This window comes from Saccoglossus kowalevskii, chromosome 6 (assembly GCF_978046115.1).
Source record: "Saccoglossus kowalevskii chromosome 6, keSacKowa6.1, whole genome shotgun sequence".
Taxonomy (NCBI): domain Eukaryota; kingdom Metazoa; phylum Hemichordata; class Enteropneusta; family Harrimaniidae; genus Saccoglossus; species Saccoglossus kowalevskii.
This window is the reverse complement of record NC_140646.1, coordinates 11,937,143-11,957,859: the sequence shown is the minus strand read 5'-3', so window position 1 is coordinate 11,957,859 and position 20,717 is coordinate 11,937,143. Positions and strand designations below refer to the sequence as shown.

Below are 20,717 nucleotides of genomic sequence, written 5' to 3'. Positions count from 1 at the left end.
GTTGCCTGATGTTTAATTAAAATAAATAAAATCCGAACAAAACTCCCCCAAAAAAAACCGTCTGTATTCTTAACAACAAGTTAACTACAATACAAACATATGTATACTGAGAGAGATGTTAAGACAAGTACCTACAAAAATATTTTGCCCTCTTATTCTAAACATCACAATGTGAAACAAAGGTGGTCTATATTCTAGCAACTGATGACAATTTGCATTTTCAGTCTTCCTTGTTTTAACCTCAATGCTGCTGTGCTCTTAATCTTTTCTATTTGGCTCTATTCAATATTTTCATCACAGGCAAATATAAAACCTTGTATCAAATTTCTGATTCTTCCATTTTCGAAGTATTAACCAGCAAAATAGTTGAGTAGCAACGTCATTATTCTTGCTTGCTGGTTTTCATAGGAAATAATTCCCAGAGATGGACAGGCTTTATAAAATTACTGACCTAATGATATCTTCAAAACCACTCAACCATACACTGATTGTACTATTTATGCTCTTGTGGATATTAAGTTGCTTTACTTCTACTGTTTGTACCGATGCAGTTTGAATAGGCGCTCCACTAATGTTGCACTTACATTAGATTCTGTCTAAGAAAACACAAAAGCCCCATATTTCCGAGTATAGTGACTGTTGGCTAGCAACGAACAATTCCCATGGTCATAAACAATTGTTTGAAATGTTTATATCATATATGCTTGTCTTTCAATAAGATTTGTACAGGTTAGGTTAGAAAGGCACTGACTTTGGTATATGTAATCGGTTACTTTTATTTTCGTAACTTAAAAAGCAAATATATAGTTTCCAGACTGAGAGTGAAAATTCCTACAAGTTCTGTAATTTGTTGCTAAGATACAAAGCTGCAGCGTTAAACAATTATATTTTGAAGCGTTCACTCGATATGTCTTGCTAGAGCTATTTTACAATGGTGTATTTTTAGTTTAGCTTACAAGAATGTGTTTATTTCAAGGCATGGGACTATAGGCCGTATTGTTCCTCAATTTTACTATAAGCCATTGACATATTATTGCAAGATATCCAAAGCTGTCGGCTTTTTCACAGCTGAAAATTACTAAGCATTTCTCTAGATTTTTTGTGATTACCTGTTAGTTTTCAGCATCTTAGGGTGTCATCAAGACACTGCATTGTATGCTGGATTTACTGATCTATGATTTGAAAATGGCAAAATCACAAAATCAAAATTTGATGCAAAGCATTTCCCATTCCGATTCCGTCTGTGATGCATACAGACTATTACATTGTTTCCTATACATGTACATCCATTAGTTTACCTTCATCATAATTTATATTATGACTCCTTTGTTTACTTGTATTGCTACTGTATCCAGGCATACTCCGAACAGGTTAGTTGTGTTTACTGTGAATTAGTAGAGATACAAACATGTATCTGATGGATTTTTTTTACAGTGAATAGATGAACGTGACTTATTTTGATTAGGGTAGCTGGGTAAACACTGACTTTTAAATTTTGTTTTGGTAATATTCATTTTCAACAAAATGTATCTACCAATACAACTTGAAAATATGTACCTATTGATTCTGATATTTAACACGTGTACCTTGCTTAACAAAGAATATGTAATAGTGTCACAAATGTATGAAAACAGTGCATAAATCGCTGAATACTAGTATGCAAATTTATTACCATGACTCTTTATCTACTACTGACATTTACTTCATATGAATCAATATATTCAGATTCTTGGTCATTGTTTATTGTCAGAAATACTAACGAAAGTTTCAAGAAAAGTTGATTTTTTTTCTTAGGGCTATTAAGAAATATACTGTGTCAATTTATTCAATGCATGTGCCTGCAGGGTGTAAATGATAATAGAGGAAAAAAAAGAATAATTGACATTATAAATAATTATTGCTGGGAAAGGATTGACCAGCTTTGTTATTAGTCCAAGAAAATTGTTCAGCTTGGAATGTGTCTGAATCCCTCATTAGTATGCAAGAATGTAGGAATGTACCAAGAAAATTGTTTTTCTGGAGTAAATTGTAGTGTATTTTACTTATGAAAGGTCAAAAAGTGCATGGAGATTTTATGAAAATGTGTGGATGTCGTGTGCTCGCAGTTGCGCAATAAATGATGGACTATTTTGGGCGTAGCTATAAAATGTGTCACCGAAGTACGCACACGTGTGCATGATTCCAATAGTTTGTGCTGTGAAGAAACTCCACTAGAAAATAAGTATTGTGTAATTTGTAGTGAGAATGTATTCAAATAGATTTAAGTTTAAGAATCTTGTTTCTTTTCAAAGTGTATTTACCGTACTCGACCGCGTTAGCGCCCATGCCCGGGCAAGCGCCCCAACCCCCCACTTTTGCACAATTTTTATATTTGGGGTCACATTCGGCAAAACGCCCACCCCTTCAAAATGCAACTAATTTGAAACTTGGTCTTGCGTAACGAATCTTGGTAATCGTTTTTATATGATACAGCATGGATATCTACCGCTGTGAACATGTTGTGAATGCGTAGAACACGGCAACCGTGCGTAAACTACGCGTCGACAATGACCTGTTAATACAAGTACAATGCGGTAAATATTTCATGCCATATACAGTTTACCTCTCAAAAATGGCTAGTTACTAGTTTTTTGGAAAAACTATGTCGTTTAGACGCTGAAATCAATTCCAACAGATCGTACTTCGACATCGATAATTCACCGCTGCAGGTGAAATCTGCAAATGCATCTTGGCGGAAAGTGATTTTCATCGAGAGTTTGCGTACGATCCAACACCTTCGTCAGTGGAGATAATATGACAATTTTGACTTCGACTGTGTTCCAACAGACTCAAATGTTATTAATTTTGTAAATTCTGGTGGTACGTAATTAATATTGTAATAAAATGTGCATATTTTTTGTTTTCTGTTTCTTCATTGTGAAAATCAATGACGACTCAACTAATTTCGTAATTTGATTTCCCTCAAAGACGTAATCTGTCACTTGATGAATCGAATTTTTCATTTGCACTCTTTTTCGAGGGGGGATGCTCGGGTAAGCGCCCACCCCTAAAAAATCGTGATTTTCTGAGTTGAGGCCCCTGGGCGCTAACGCGGTCGAGTACGGTATATAATAAAAATTGTTTATAAAAATGTTTTTTATACTTTTCCGAGGAATTGAATTTACAAATGATGAGTAATTTTGTTGAATTATGTGTTACGAATTTCTGATATACGACTTGCAGTTCCCTTTTGATGGATTTTATGTGACTGGCCGTGTTATCGAACTGTATTATTATATAAATCTGCCCGGGAAATTCTGCAAGCAAAGTTTAAATTGCCATTTTTACGCTGCGTATAGCGTGGAGTCGTCATCTAAGTAAACACAATTGTTCGTCTCGTGTTCCCCGTTGCATTTAAAAATCCCTGTTGAATTTGGGGGACTTTGTGTGACTGACCGTGGTGTTTGTAAACTTTAGTCAAACTGTAGTAGTGTGTATTAAATTACGTTTGTGTCTCAACAAGGACTGAAAAGTGATATCCATTTACTTTGTCTGTTATAAATCAACTGTATTAGCTTCCTTCGAACTTCCTATTGCCATCGGGATTATGTCTACTACACTCGGCGGTGTAGTTCGTATCAATCTTCTTGTATGAAACGCACCCGCACCCGAACCCGGAAATCGACGGCAAATCAAGATGGTCTCGTCACGTTATTTCTTACCTTGTTCTTGACCGCAGTACGCTTGGCCATGAACTTCCACATACCCACGCATTGATCGAGGAGAAACAAACTTGGCTGCCGTAATGCCTGTTGTTCGTATACATCGCTCGTGTTTCTCTTCCTGTCTTAGAGTTCTCTGTTTTCTTTGATTTTTTTATTTCAATCAAACAGCGATTTGGCTATGGCCATGCATTTAGTCATTGTCGACTGTTTTTCTCGAATTGGTTGATTGTCATAGTAACATACGCTAAGTACAATTAAACATCCGGAGTTGAACAGTAGTCATTTCTAACATGATTATTTAATTTAGTTTAATTCCTTCAGTTAAAAATTGAGTTTGCAAAATAAATAAATAATAATACTTCAATTTTTTATTAAAACAAAGTCAAAGTTTTTTGAAATCGCTTTTCTGCCTGTTCGCCAATCCATTGCTCCAAAACACACCTTTAACTACTCTTATTTTCCCAGCATCGAGATGGCTCTGCCAACTCTTGTTAGTGATAGGTTAAGGCTAAGATACAAATAACAATCAATAATTAATTTTTATTAATTGCTACATTGAAGATCAACATAGAGTATCAATATAATCTGTTTCAACAAGTTTGGCTTCTGGAGACTGAATTCTTGAAATTAGCTTATATGTGTTTATTGGCTAGATATTAATGAATATCTTATTATATTGATGAGGCAAAATATTTAATATACAAATATTTTTAAGGCTATTGACCAAACTGTGACCTCCAATAAAACGTATGATATTAACATTAGCTATTTATTTTAACTCTACTTCTATTTACTTGTATTTAATACTTAAATGGTTGGTTGAACCATGTCAATAGCGTAAACTTGGGTTACGGTCTAATTGGAGCCGTAGCTATTTTAAGATATCACACAATGTAACTTGTGAAATGGGTCGACATCAAACCAAGCAGTAGATAGTATAGCTTACGAAAAGTGATACAAATGTGTCATGTTACATATGAATAGAAAAATTTAGTTTGAAAAAGTTGCACGTATTTTGTACATCAAAAACCTTGAAATTATTTTTAGCATTACACATTTCCATTCTACCATATTTCCTTTAAATTCCAAGTACATTTCTAGATGCAATGTTCTTACAAGCTAGTAGTGCACCCTCTAGTGACAAAGTACTTCTGTGGCATTAATAGATAATAGTCATCTGCCAATTAAATAACTGTTCTGTGGAATTTACTATATTCTAAATGACAAACGATTACATAATCTAAGAGTTGTTTATTTGAACCCCATTCTTACAAATGTATCTACATCATTTTGGTTTTGTCTCAGGAGGCCAATTGTTATTGGAAAGGTGTTTCACACTTGATCTATTTCCTCTATCAGAAGTGCATTCGTCCCTCTCTACACCACTATCAGCCACTGATTTTAAACATAGCTTTATAAGGCTAGCGATCACACTTGTCTATCTCACCCAAATCAAAGATCTGCTAATTATCTCTATCAGTTCATTAACATTTTTGAAGAGATTGTATTAGAACAGGTCCTCCACGTACTCTCATCACTGTGTTCAGGAGAGCCATTTTTAGCTCCCATGCTATTTTCAAAAGTACATGCGTGTGCTGTCCAACCTATGACCCATCACTGATGGAGCATCACTGATTGTCAAATAGGACCCCCTATTAGTCTTTACTCCATAGATCTTACCCTTGTACCCTTATAATTTACATAACATGGTCTTTTAATAGATGAAATATGGTTCACATGTTTGGAAATTCAAAATGCATGTGGCTAGCTATATAATGAAATTGTAAAAACATGTCAAAATAAAGACAATATGCTGTATAACAATTGCATGAAATACTGTAACAGCTGTTGGGTACGGGCAGACCGCACTGACCTGAGGTGTTGTAGTAATGTGTTACCATAGCAACCACCTCAATTTGAAAAGGACCACGCCACACTGATTTGTAGTGTGGGGAAACAGTAGTGCTGTAATGAGTATTATCAATTCTGACAATAATAGTTTTTATTTCTGTGTTTAAGTGACCACTTAATAACATCTGTTGCTATCTCCATAGTACTGTATTGTAAATACTGGGTAATAACACACTCTCACTAGCCAAACATAATTCACTGTTATAACAATGTAATATTTTTATCGGAATAAATTGCGCTAATTATTGCATATGTAGGCAGTGAGTTGCCATGGAAAATGGTGACATTTGAACAAAATTCCTCCAATAACATGACAATTTGATTTTATAGTATACTATATTGAGATATGCAGATGATACAGGTACTTGGGATGGCTTGGTATCAAGGAGAAGATGCTTGTTTCTATACATACATGTACCAGTACTGCCTGGTCTCCTATATTATACATCATTTGGCAACTAGGTATCTGGAATTAAAAAAAAAAAAAAAATTGGTCTTTTTAAGAATTGTCCTTTTCTTTTTGATCCTTGGGAACACTTGAGTGTTATCATATTGTCTTTGCATGTTGATCTTGTACACTCAATTTCATGCTTGACTGTCCATTGTGGGTTAAAATTCAAAGTGTTGCCAGATGGCATGTTAAAAGCTTGTCACTCCCTTGGGTCCATGTACAGTGATCTTCACCATGGAATAACTGTGCAGGTTGCCTCTTACAAGGGGTTTAATGTTCAGCAAGTTGTACCCATTTAAGCTTATTCACTAATAGTTTGTTGAAATGTTGATTTTGACCAAACTACAATAAAAGTGGGACACCTTTAAATCAGGTCACGAAATTCAAAGAGGCCATGGAGGTGATTCCTATGAGAATGCCTTGATGCACTTTAAAATATTTCCTTCACAAGTTCAATCAGTCTAAAGCCCTGCAAAATAATTCTGGTAAAAACTAATGATTTGACAATTACCAATACTAACTAAGCTGAAGTGAAAACATGTTCGTAAAATATTTGTTTTTGTAGCATTGGGAGTGACCAACGTAAACAAACAGCAAAATTAATTGTAATATTTATTACTAAGAGCATTTGATCGTGCTGTGATCTTAATGTCAAATTTCTGCAGCAATTAAATAAATAATTATGTATTTTGAAACAACTATCACAAAGATAAACAAAGAGATCAGAAGCTGTTTTGATCAGTGTGTTGTTTTCTCTTTATGAACCCCTCTGTGAAATTAGAGGGCAGTGTGTTTTTATTAATACCTCAATTGATTTAATTACAATAATTCAGTTGAACTGATAAAATAACTCCGAATTCTAAAATATCCCAGCTGTGTTTCATGTTTCTAATATATCTAAGATCATGAACTTTATGGTGCCATGCTGTGTGGTATCTTGTCACTGTATCACATGTTCTACCCATTTGACATCCGGAATTACATCCGCATCTCTTTGGTGGTTTCAATTTGTTGCATGTAGATTGGATAACTTAAACATGGTTTGGAAATGAATAAAATATTAGTGTGTCACTTGGTCTTTTATTATGTCATGTACAGTTGACTCAATTCTAATTTAGCACTATCTGAATTTATCAGCTGATTGTTCACCATATTGCATATTATGTTACGAGCATTGCCAGCCAGCAATGTTTCATAATGAATGCTGGCGTTCTGTTACTTTTTATTTATTTGCTTTTTTTAACAGTTAAATTTTAATTGATTTTTGTTATGATACTAATAACATAGACTTTAGAAGAAGAAAAAAAATTCTACTATTGCCACTAGAGGGCAGTATATACAAATAAGAAAACTTTATATATAACTCGTTGCTTTTACAGGTATATCTGATGCCAGTATTTCCAGTGGAGATGAAGATCCTGAAGCGGACCAGTTATCAGGCCCAAGTAAGTTGGAATCAATCACCATTAATTAGTTTTGTCATTGTTGATGATATGCATCTGAAATTCCTAAATTAATATGCAACTTATGGATTGTTGGTTTAGGGTATGTTGATTAATTCTACTGCTTATTACAGCCTTTGAACAGACTTCTCTGTCATATGTCAAACTTGGAACTCAAATTATATTCTGTTAATAAGCCTGATAACGTACTTGCTTCAGTAGTAGTACATGCACTTACATCATGGTAAATTACTTAAGGTGTATCTATGTTATGATCCAAATAAATCATATTTTACTAATTCAAGTATTCAACATGTGTAATTTTTTGGAAATGCACACTTTATAGAGCAAATACGAGCAAGTCAGTTAAAACTGAAGGGTGCCGATGCTTGTGGCATATTCATCAAACATTTACTGACATCTACCATTGAGGGCAGCATACAACAAACGTAAAGACAAAAAGTCCAACTCCATACAAACTGTAAATGTTCTAGGTGACAGCTGTAGTTGCTATATTTTTTCTGCATCATATCAAAGTTGACAACCTTAAATTCTTCTTTTCTGTCATCTATTTTTGTCTGTGTATTTATTGTGTTTTGTTATTGCAGGTCAGTGTTCATTGCTTGAATTTCAAGCTATGCAAATAGAGCTTGATGAAAGAGACAAACAGAGAGCAGATTTGATGTTCAGAATAAAGGTAACCATTTTGTTATTGTACTGCGTTTCAAGACTTGAGTATTTTTTTTTAAATATATTTTTGTTGAGGGCATCTAGTCCCAACATTGAATGTCATGATAGTATATACAGTGCATTTTGCTACAGAAACCACATTCCTTGTTTGGGACTGACAAGGGCTGTGTGACCATTTTGCAATTTAATGTGCAATCTTGGCATCAACCTGGACAAACCCCCCCCCCCCCAACTCCTACTGAGTCTGTGTGACACAGAGAGAGCAGTTAAACCCTATTCAGTGTTGAATCCCAGGGCATGTGATCTTACTCAATGGGTAAAAACTCACCGTGCGCACTATAAAAAAAACTACATTTCATTCACAAACTCACTAGTGTTAGTAGTTCTAGATAGGTCTTTGTCTTGTCACACCAGTTACACCTGTTACGTTCCCTTATTAGATCTTTAGCTACCTTTGAGGATTATATATTTCAAGTTCTCAATGTTCTTTATTGGCTTGATTTGTTCTTTGCAGGTTTTAACAGATAAGAACAAGTTGTATAAATCCAGTCTAGCCAAGGAAGAAGCGAGTAAAAAACAGCAGATCCTGATTATGAGAAAAACCCATGAGTCGCATCTTGATGAAAAACGAGAGCTCAGTAAAAACTTACAGGATGTTATAGAGGAACAGGAGGCCAAGATATTTGAATTAGAAGCTGAACTGAAAGGTAAATACGCTTAAAAGAATTATGTGTATGTTTCTAGTGAAAAGTAAGTGAGGTTGAAAAGATCTACCACGTTGTCCATCAGTTCTATTTTTAACAAGATTTTGGAAATGCGACAAACACTATACATGTATTGTGAAGTGTTGCTAACTTGTTTCAACATTATACCAAACTTCACTATGTAGGTGTTACTGCAAGTCCACGAAGTAAAAAAACCTCATCTGGTGTGCAAAGACTAGTGGAGGCCATAGAAAGATTACATGTAGAGAAAGCGCAGTTGACTGAGAAAGTGTTTTTAGCTGAAAATCAAATAGAGAATGGTAGACAAGAATGGCAGAAGACAGAGGAAGATTTGAGATCTCAATTACAAGATTTGAATCGTGACTATAATGAGGTCAAAGTTGAATTGATGAAGATGAAGAGTTTCCAGGTAAAATGAAACATAAAATTGGTAGCTGTCTACAAAACGTCTCACTTACTTTCAATTAGTCAGAAAAAAAGAAATTAAAAGAAAAACAATTTTTAATAACTGAATATAATTTTTAATAATTTGCACATCAAAAACATGTGCTATGACATATGCTCTATGACATCACCAACATGCTCTATGACATCACCAACAAGCTCCATGACATCACCAACATGCTCCATGACATCATCAACAAGCTCCATGACATCACCAACATTTGTTTGTTTTGTTAATTTTTGGAGAAAATGCCAAAACTGTTTATCAAACTTTTAGTTTGTTTTGGAATCATGGTATTCTGATACTAGCAATGAATCACGCAAATGACACAATACCATATTTACAAGAATGTTGCACATAACAAAGATGGATTGTGTTCACAAACCAAAGTTCTCTGAAATTTATAACATTTGTATTTATATACAGGGTGTAACAGACCATGAGAAGCAATTGAATAAGTTAGAAATTGCTAATGCTAGGCTACAGATGGAACTGCAAGAGACAAAGTCGCAAGTACATAATGGCAGTATGAGTAATGGTGTCGGGGAAACAAAAGATTCACTTGAGATCCAGGTACATGAATGATTATCTACTAATTTATAGTGGTTTCTAGTATACTAGCATAAAGTGTTTGGTAAACTTGACTCCAATAAAGACGTATTTTGTTGAGTAGCCGATTAACTGTAAATGTTTACCAATGAACTCAAAGAATCTGTATCATTTTGCCAGAGTTAGATAATCATAACCAAAGTAATCCAATTACCCTTTGAAGCTATAATTTGTCTTTCCAAAATATGATGCAATGGTTGTAAAATGTTTTTATTTTTGGTTTTTTTTTTGGTTAATTTAAGTTATGCATGATTTTAGATTTTGGTGACATCGATGATGTTACATTATATAGTGACATTATAAAGATTGAATTTTACTGCCTTGTAATTAATACCAGATAAGGGAAATCACAAATCACAGCTGCTTAAACTAGAAACAGTTGAACCAAATTGTACATATAATCGAAAATAATAAGTCATTTTTTACTGTGAAAACTATGATTTGGTTTTAGTAATGTGGGAACAGTAGTGACAATGAAGTGAGGTGTAACAAAATTAGCTTAAAAGTACTCTTTCAGATATCCTCTTTTTGTCTTTTTTTTTCATCTTCATTCCTTGGTGTTAAATTGCCAATCTAGTGTAATATAATATTAATATTATAATATTATATATAATATATATTAATATTATATTAATATTAATATAAATTAATGCATCACTTGAAGTTTACAGTATGTCATGATTTTTATTATAAATAATAAAATGAAACTAAAAAAAAACTTTTGATAATTATTTCAACAGAAACTTGAAGATGAGAACTCAAAGCTGAGAATGCAATTGAATGCACTTGAAAAAGATGTGTCAAGTCTTACAGACCAACGCAATGAGAAAGAGTTGGAACTCAAATCACTTGAAAAGAAATATAACTCTGAAATTCACTTGTTGGAAGACAAGCTAAGACAATCAATTACTGAGTTGTCAGAGTTAAAAGCAAATCCAAAGGTAATGAATTATAATAGTAAAACATGTGATGACCATGTGATGATTATGTGGTTACCATGTGATGATTATGTGGTTACCATGTGATGATTATGTGGTGACCATGTGATGAGTATGTGGTGACCATGTGATGAGTATGTGGTGACCATGTGATGAGTATGTGGTGACCATGTGATGAGTATGTGGTGACCATGTGATGAGTATGTGGTGACCATGTGATGAGTATGTGGTTACCATGTGATGATTATGTGATGACCATGTGATGAGTATGTGGTGACCATGTGATGAGTATGTGGTGACCGTGTGGCGAGTATGTGGTGACCGTGTGGCGAGTATGTGGTGACCGTGTGGCGAGTATGTGGTGACCGTGTGGCGAGTATGTGGTGACCGTGTGGCGAGTATGTGGTGACCGTGTTTAATACATGTTGACCATGTGATGACTGGTGACCATACAATGATAATGGTGACCATACAATGATAATGGTGACCATACAATGATAATGGTGACCATACAATGATAATGGTGACTATACAATGATAATGGTGACTTTACAATGATAATGGTGACCATACAATGATAATGGTGACCATACAATGATAATGGTGACCATACAATGATAATGGTGACCATACAATGATAATGGTGACCATACAATGATAATGGTGATACAATGATAATGGTGACTATACAATGATAATGGTGACCATGTGGTGACTATGTGATGGTTACTGTAGAATGAGAAATTATTCGCGGAGTAAAATGTTTGCTTATTTTGTGGAGGTAGCTCTCTAAGGTAAAATTAAAATGCGTGACAATTTTGTTTAGAGGTTAATATTTATTTTAATTTCACTGCTGGGGGTGCTGTATCACCGCCGATGTACACAACACACATCTTGCATTCTCGTCATTCAAGCAGTGAAAAACAAAGTACTGGTAGTGTTCATTTAATAGTAGTTAAAAACTTGAAAAATACTTTTCTGAAACTTGACCTCTTTTAGAACAACAATGATATTCATGTGACTGTCAACTTACTAGTCATCCACATGTTCGCGAAGTGGCTTTAGTCGATCTGTAATGCCAGCAGTTTGGAAGCCCTGTGTCCACAATTCTCTGCAATTTTGAATAGACTGCACGGCTTCCACTAACCATTTAGCATGAAGTGATTTTCATTGACTTTGACATCAGAAATATCAGCTCCTGTCTGCAGTTCCTTCAAAATATAGTCGGTGTATCATGATTGAAAGTTAGATTTCAGCGAGTCCTTGAAAGGTTTGTTGACAGCAAGATCAAGGGGTTGCAGTCGATTGGTACAACAGGACGGAACAAACACAGTGGCGATGTTGTTGTGTAGTTTTTTCAAAAAATCTTCACATCAATGTGCTCTGAATACTTCATTTACTGCCAGGGCTTTTTGTTCTTTGGGTAACTCCAGCTTCTGGCGTGTCGATTTTCTTTATTTTAAAAAAAATTAAGTTTAAGATGACTGTTAGCTGAACTCCAATCAATATTGAATATAAGGAACAAATGTTTTCAATTTAAAGCCGAGTTGCTCATCATTCATATTGTGTTACAGGTTGTTGAGGTGATGAAAACAGTTACTGTATCAGTGGAATCTGAAGAAACAAAGCAAGCTTTATCCAAAGCTGAATCAGATAATTCCACTCTGCGACATGAAATTGAGAAGATGCACAATGAAAGTGAAGGTTATAGACAGCAGTTACACGCTGCTGAAAACAGAATGAAAGAGCTTGAAAATCAGGTATGGTTCATGCACGTGGGTTTGAACTGTGGTGTCCTAGGCAAAAAAATGAAAAATCCCTTGCACTGATAGTAAAATAATTTTTTTTCAACTTTGTGAATTTTGAGTACAATGTACAATGGATATTTTAGAAACAAATTTATTTTTCACTGAAAACTATGATTTGGTTTTAGTAATTTGGGAACTGTAGTGACAATGAAGTGAGGTGTAACAAAATTACTGTTAAATACTTTATTTTAGCTGGAATTAATTTTCGTTGAAAAGACTTTTGGGGTGGTTTGTATGGAATTTATTTTTCATTGATTTTTGGCAAGTTGAATGTAAAATATATGAAAAATAGTATATTCGCTGGATTTTATTTTCACTGAATCACTATTTCAGCGAAAATAGCGAAAATTAATTCCAAGCGAAAATAAAGTATTTAACAGCAGCTTAAAAGTACTCTCAGATATCCTCTTTTTGTCTTTTTTAGTCCCCGTTCGGACGGAGTCCGAAAACGGGGACTTATGTTTTGCCCTGTGTGCGTCCGTCCGTGTGTCCGTGATCACCTGTATCTCGAACATGCATGGACCGATTATGTTCAAACTTCACTCATACATCACACATTATATGGGACATATGCACATGCATTTTTTTCATGATCCGATTAACGATAGCCGAATAGCGGCCATTTTAAGGCCGAAAATGCATCAAAATGGCACATTTTCACCATTCCGGACCCGGATCTCAGTTATGCATGGACGGATTTCGTTCAAATTTGGTACATACATTAAACATAATAGGACCTTGATGCACGTCATTTTTTTTTTCGGATCAAGTTCGAAATGGCCGACTGGCGGCCATTTTGTTTTAAAGAATTCAGTTCTGGATCCGTATCAGAGACATGTCTGGATTGATCAAGTTCAAACTTCACACACACAAGGTACATCATGTCACAAATATGTATGTGCATTTGTTTCATGATCCCATTAACGATAGCCAAATGGCGGCCGCTTTAAGGCCGAAAATGCATTGAAATCGCACATTTTCACCATTCCGGACCCAGATCTCAGTTATGCATGGACGGATTTCATTCAAATTTGGTACATACATTAAACATAATAGGACCTTGATGCACGTCATTTTTTTTCAGATCAAGTTCGAAATGGCCGACTGGCGGCCATTTTGTTTTAAAGAATTCAGTTCTGGATCCGTATCCGAGACATGTCTGGATTGATCAAGTTCAAACTTCACACACACAAGGTACATCATGTCACAAATATGTATGTGCATTTGTTTCATGATCCCATTAACGATAGCCAAATGGCGGCCGCTTTAAGGCCGAAAATGCATTGAAATCGCACATTTTCACCATTCCGGACCCAGATCTCAGTTATGCATGGACGGATTTTGTTCAAATTCGGTACATACATTAAACATAATAGGACCTTGATGCACGTCATTTTTTTTTCAGATCAAGTTCGAAATGGCCGACTGGCGGCCATTTTCTTAAAGAATTCAGTTCTGGATCCGTATCCAAGACATGTCTGGATTGATCAAGTTCAAACTTCACACACACACGGTGCATCATGTCACAAATAGATATGTGCATTTGTTTCATGATCCGCTTAGCAATAGCTGAATAATGGCCATTTTAAGGCCGAAAATGCATTAAAATCACGTATTTTCACAATTCCAGAACCGGATCTCAGTCATGCATGCATGGATTTTGTTCAGATTTAGTACAATGTGTTGTACATATGCAGGTGCATTTCGGTCATGATCTGCTTTGAATGTATATGTCACTCAAATATGAACGGAACGGGGACGTGTCATTGACAATGACTTGTTATCTTATTCATTCCTTGGTATTGAATTACCAATCTTGTATAATATTTATGTTAATGCATCACTTGAAGTTTGAATACTGTATATGTGCAGATGCATGATGCCTTTGTGTTGTTTTAATACTGGCTATCTTGCTTTAATTAAAGTTTCACTGCAATAGCATTCATAAATCTTTAATTGCGTCTTGGGATTATTATAAGGAATACAATTTGTGGAAAATAAATTGTCAATGCTTTTCAGCACTTCTGAAGACTGGCGATTGTTTTTGCTTCTCAGTTTTCTTTGCTATGGCGTTTAAATATTGTTCACTTCTGAATTACTGTGCAGTAAACAAGATAGAATCCTGGCATGCATGCAAATTCAGACCATCAAATATTTCCCAAAACCCTAAGAAAGCACTATAAATGCTTTTCAAGACCCATCAACTACAAACATACTATTGTATATGTATTAGTGGGTAGCTTCTATTAATGCTTTGAGTGCCTTGTTTTTTTTCTGCTTAAATTTGGGTAAATTTGTAAATAGTTTCTGTAATTTTTACTGAATCCTAATTTTGGACCAAACAGACAAAATGTGATATTGCTTTTAGTTTTTAATCAACAAAGTTTTTGCTACATTTCATGTGGAAAACAGCATTTTTATGAAGAACCATTTTGTGGATGGTGTCTGAAGTTTTCTTTGACGCTCAAAGGGTTAAGATACACACATGGTGTACTCCTTTATCCCTGAAGAATCGTTGCCACAAGTGTGACTTATTCGTGTGCTACTTTTCAGTTGGCTCAGACCGAGCATCAAATAGATACAGTGAGGGAAGAGTTTGAGCAAGAACTTGTGAAAATGGAATCTGTCAACGAGGAAGTGATTCGCAGAGTCCAGCTTGAATCCCAACAGAGCAGCAGTGTCATGAGTCGAAAACTGATGATGATGAAAATGAGATTTTCCCAAATCAGGCCAGGTTTGTTAGAAATTGCGGAAGAGTACAAGAGTCTACGTACAATATGCAGTCAGTTTCCTAACATTATTAGAGCCACTGTTCAGCACACCAAGAATGAGGTATATTAATACATCTTCCATCATGCATTGCAATATTTTTATCATACATGTATTGAGAATGCGGTAAAATATGATTTCCCTCAATTAACATACGCATACTACACATACATGCAAATGTATTATACACGTATACTGTTCCATTGTATTGTGGTCACTTTATTTTTGACTGAAATCCAATGAGTGAATTTATGTAAACCAGTAATTCAAATCTCAATGTTGTCATCACACTACATTATTTGTGGGCTATATGTTCACTTCCCATCATGTCTGTTGTATAGATTCAGCACGCCATATCAGAAGTCAGTGAACACAACAAGGAACTGGTTAGGAAGTATCGTAAAGAAATGTCACTGAGGAAAAAATACCACAATGAACTTGTCGAACTGAAAGGTAAGTTGTACAGTACACCTAACTGATCAATAAACATCAGTGGATTCAACACATCACCTGCCAAAAGCTTTAATGGATGGTTGATATGAATGGGAAAAACAGCATCAGACATTCTACACCTAATCTCTATAGATATTGTCACGCTTAGCCTCCACAATGGTTGCTTATTAATGTTAATAAATATATTCATGTGATGTCCATTAGCATCTACAAAAAGTATTTATAGTTTATGGAATGTGATGTTTATCACATACTTCTAGACATGTCTAAAACTACGACTATTGTGTTCATGTGTGTGCATATAAAATATAAATTATTGATGCTTGGTCTGATTTCATTGAACTAAAGTACAATATCATACTATTATGCACTTAAATATGCCTAGTCACACTGTGCATGACTTTTGGTCTGATTTTTAATTGTTTATTTGATGTGTAGGGAATATCAGAGTGTTCTGCCGTGTAAGACCACCCATCAAAGAAGACGGTGTAGGTCTTATGGCTAGAGTTGTTGTCACATACGATACAGATGATGATGGTATACTATATGTACATAACAAAGGAAGGACAAGTTCTTATGAAGTTGACAAAGTATTTACGCCAGCCTCTGTACAACAGGAGGTAAGTTAGCCTAACGAATGATATCATGTTGATGGTCATTTGAATTTATATTATGCGTACTCTTTGTTTATTTTTGTGAAGTTGCACTCTGTAATCATTCCTAAATCGTCATTGGGGTCTTGGGACAATTATATGAAATATTTAATGATATGAATATTTAGGAAATATTTTTTGTATTTTGTCAAACTTTACGTTGCAGTTATTAAGAATAAAGATAAATTTTTGTGATAATACATGTTTTAAAACATTGGCAAATGCAATTTGATCCAACAAACAAATGAGTAGACAATATTGTCTCCAACACTCAAACATGCAAAATTATTGGATGTTTAGTACATATTTCCTCCAATTCAAGGTCCCAAGACCTCAAATGAAACATTAGAAATGATCTCAACTATATGTAAAACAAAAATTGTTGCAATAACGAAATGTGACCAGGTGAATTTGGAAAGAATTTAAAATCCTAATACACATACATGTACTCGACCACGTTAGCGCCCAGGGGCCTCTACTCAAAAAATCATGATTTTTTAGCGGTGGGCGCTAACCCCTCGAAAAAGAATGCAAATGAAAATTTTGATTCATCATGTGACAGATTACGTCTTTGAGGGAAAATCAAATTACGAAATTAGTTGTGTCGTCGTTGATTTTCACAATGAAGAAACAGAAATGATCACAAAACATATGCAGATTTTATTACAATATTAATTACGTACCACCAGAATTTACAAAATTAAAAACATTAGAGTCTGTTGGAACACAGTCGAAGTCAAAATTCTCAAATTATCTCCACTGACGAAGGTGTTGGATCGTACTCAAACTCTCGATGAAAATCACTTTCCACCATGATGCATTTGCAGATTTGACATGCAGCAGTGTCCTTTGACCTAATGGGTCAAGTTGGTTATTAACCAATCAGAATACTGTGTTGTACCAACGCTATTCTTCGGAAATTCCCAAAGACTTTCCGGCAACGCAATGCGGAAGTGAATGATCAATGTCGAAGTACGATCTGTTAGAATTGATTTCAGCGAATAAACGACATGGTTTTTTCCAAAAAAATAGTAACTAGCCATTTTTGAGAGGTAAACTGAATATGGCATGAAATATTTACCGCATTTTACTTGTATTAACAGGTCATTGTCGAAGCGTAGTTTATGCACGGTTACCGTGGTCTGTGCATTCACAACATGTTCACAGCGGTCGATATCCACGCTGTATCATATAAAAACGATTACCAAGATTCGTTACGCAAGACCAAGTTTTAAATTAGTTGCATTTTGAAGGGGTGGGCGCTTTGCCGAATGTGACCCCAAATATGAAAATTGTGCAAAAGTGGGGGGTGGGCACTTGCCCGGGCATGGGCGCTAACGCGATCGAGTACGGTAAGTAATTTTTCTTGATTCACTGTATTCTCATGCCTTTGAATAGTCCCCACACAGTTCATCATACATTTTATCTTTCTGTTCATTAGGTATTTGATGAGATGAAACACTTGGTGATATCCTGTATTGATGGATTTAATGTGTGCATCTTTGCATATGGACAGACTGGATCTGGCAAAACATATACCATGGAAGTGAGTCTTGAGTACACATTTTGCTTTGCCATCCATCGTTTTCTGTCTAAGATCATGGATGATGTAAACAAGTGCATGACAAACATTATCATACTGGTGAACCTTCAAACTGCCCCCCCCCCCCCTCCTGCTGTAAAAAAAAAAATCTGCAAGTGTGAAAAATATATAGAAACTAAATTTTATCTTAACTTCAAAAACATTTGATTATTTTGCAAATTTCAGCAAGAAGAATGTTTCACTGCAACGCCTGTGACCACACTTGTAAAATAACTGGTATATTAAGATATTGCAAGTTATTCATATTTTTATAATAATTTGCAGGGACCAAAGAATGATCGGGGAATAAATCAGCTATCGCTGCAGTGCTTATTTGCTGAAAGAAAAGAAAAGGACAAAGAATGGAACTATACTATTACCGTTAATGTGATGGAAATATACAATGAAATGTTAAGGTAATTCATTGCATGTCTCTCTTCACTTTATTCAGAGTTTAGTTACCAAATCTTTATTGAGGGTCATTCAATAGCTTCCTTCAGTCAAGAAGATTGGATTACCTTTGTTGACATTTGAGAGGTGTATGTGCACAGACACCGGTAGTCAAATACAAACAGTATCCTATAATATTATTAATTGACCAACACACTTTGTTTGGATTTGGAGTTGATTGTATGCAAGACTGTGTGTGGAGCAACAGGCGAAGACACTATGTAACATGGAATCATTTCTGAATTCCATATGGCAACTGGGGAGTTCATTGTGAAGAATTTTGTTCTATACACTATTCCTTTTATGGTAGCAGTATGCAGTCTAATTTATTTTGACTTAATTACTTCAACAGAGATTTGCTAAGTGATGATCCTACCTTCAAATTAGATATTAAAATGAACCAAGAGGGTGGATTGTACGTGCCAGGATTGATATCATTACCTGTGAATTCTGTTGATGACGTCAATCGATTACTGGATACGGCAAAAGTAAATCGAGCCACTGCCTCTACTAATATGAATGAACACAGTTCCAGATCACATGCTTTGCTTTGTGTTACGGTGACTGGAACAAATAAAACAACTGGTAACAGAACTATAGGTAGGTAGTCATGCATCCCATTATTATTGATGTAATTACATGTTTCTTCTACCCTTGGGTTCCAAGATCAACCCACCAATCTCCATAATAAACCCATTGAGTTGCACTTATTTCACTATATTCTTGCTAGTATTCTCTATTCACCCTTGAGTGTCTATATCAACCCATATTATTTTCTACATTCAACTCTTAGGTTGAATCCCATATATTCCTGCTAGTATTTTCCATTCATCCACATCAACCCCTGGGCTCCCATATCAACCAACTGATTTCCATAATCAACTCATTGAATTAGGCCCATTTCAACAACTTTCTTGCTAGTATTTTCCATTCCTCTACTGAAAACCCTCAGGCTCACAGATCAACCCATCAATATTCATAATCAACCCATTGAATTACACTATTCCAATACATTCTTGATAGTGTTCTCTATTCACCTACTTTAAAACATTTTGGCTCCAAGATCAACCCTTCGAAGTCTGAAATCAACCCATTGAATTAGTTATTCCACTACATTCTTGCTAGTGTTCTCAATTTATTGATTTAAAATCCTTTGGTTCTTCATGTCAACTCATCGATGTCCATAATCAAACTATTGAATTACACTTATTCCACAACATTTTTGGCGGTGTACTTAAAACCCTTTGGCTCCCAGATAAATTCATTCATATTCAACTCATTGAATTATTTCTGTTCCAGTGAAACAATTATAGAAGGTATTATCACAGCATCTTGATCAAGGTCTATATCAGATGTAAAATAATAGATTAGTCTGTTTTTATCAAATCAAGATAGTACAGCACAGAGAAAAATAAATTAATATAAAAATATCAATAATAAAAATATCAAACTGAAATCAACGATCTGCTGATGATTAGACCCAAGAGATTCCCAAAGCCCCAAATCACCAGTGCCTTGAATATTTACTATGATTTGTAGGTAACAATGTTCTTTAATTTTGCTGTAATTTATTTTTTACAAAAAGTAATATATGGATTGACAACTGTAATTGAATTTCAATTATTTGTCGTATATTTTACTTGCAAACCACGGTTAAAATAAATCTACAGTTATTTGGTAATAGGAAAACGTCACTCAATTCTTTTTTCCAATCTAATCTGATCTATGTTTATTTGTAGGTAAATTGAATCTGGTTGATCTAGCCGGTTCTGAGCGTGTCAGTAAATCTGGTGCTGACGGAGCACGGCTTAAAGAAGCTCAGAACATCAACAAATCACTGTCGTCCCTGGGTGATGTCATACATGCACTGAGAAACAAACAAGCACATATTCCGTATCGCAATTCAAAGTTAACTTATTTATTACAGGACTCCCTAGGTAAGTGTATATTCACTGCATGTTATTTATGCTTCATGTGTGTCATGTTTTGCTTTTCAGACTTTATATAAAGACCACCTGTCTCCTAACAAAGGGTGGTTGCAAATGTATGACTGCACTACAATCTACTAACTATGTAATACTCATCAT

The 20,717-nt window shown here is 35.0% G+C and overlaps 1 protein-coding gene across 1 annotated transcript in view; it reads left to right on the top strand.

The window, feature by feature from the left end:
• LOC100375065 (kinesin-like protein KIFC3) overlaps positions 1-20,717 on the top strand; it is a 39,662-nt gene that overhangs the window by 13,681 nt on the left and 5,264 nt on the right. Inside the window, exons 4-17 of the mRNA XM_006814044.3 lie at positions 7,446-7,511; positions 8,117-8,205; positions 8,713-8,905; positions 9,088-9,332; positions 9,795-9,941; positions 10,718-10,918; positions 12,490-12,675; positions 15,277-15,555; positions 15,834-15,945; positions 16,384-16,565; positions 18,040-18,144; positions 18,466-18,596; positions 18,983-19,230; positions 20,370-20,567. Coding sequence (XP_006814107.1) covers positions 7,446-7,511; positions 8,117-8,205; positions 8,713-8,905; positions 9,088-9,332; positions 9,795-9,941; positions 10,718-10,918; positions 12,490-12,675; positions 15,277-15,555; positions 15,834-15,945; positions 16,384-16,565; positions 18,040-18,144; positions 18,466-18,596; positions 18,983-19,230; positions 20,370-20,567 — 2,382 coding nt within the window. The remainder of the gene's footprint in view (positions 1-7,445; positions 7,512-8,116; positions 8,206-8,712; positions 8,906-9,087; positions 9,333-9,794; positions 9,942-10,717; positions 10,919-12,489; positions 12,676-15,276; positions 15,556-15,833; positions 15,946-16,383; positions 16,566-18,039; positions 18,145-18,465; positions 18,597-18,982; positions 19,231-20,369; positions 20,568-20,717) is intronic.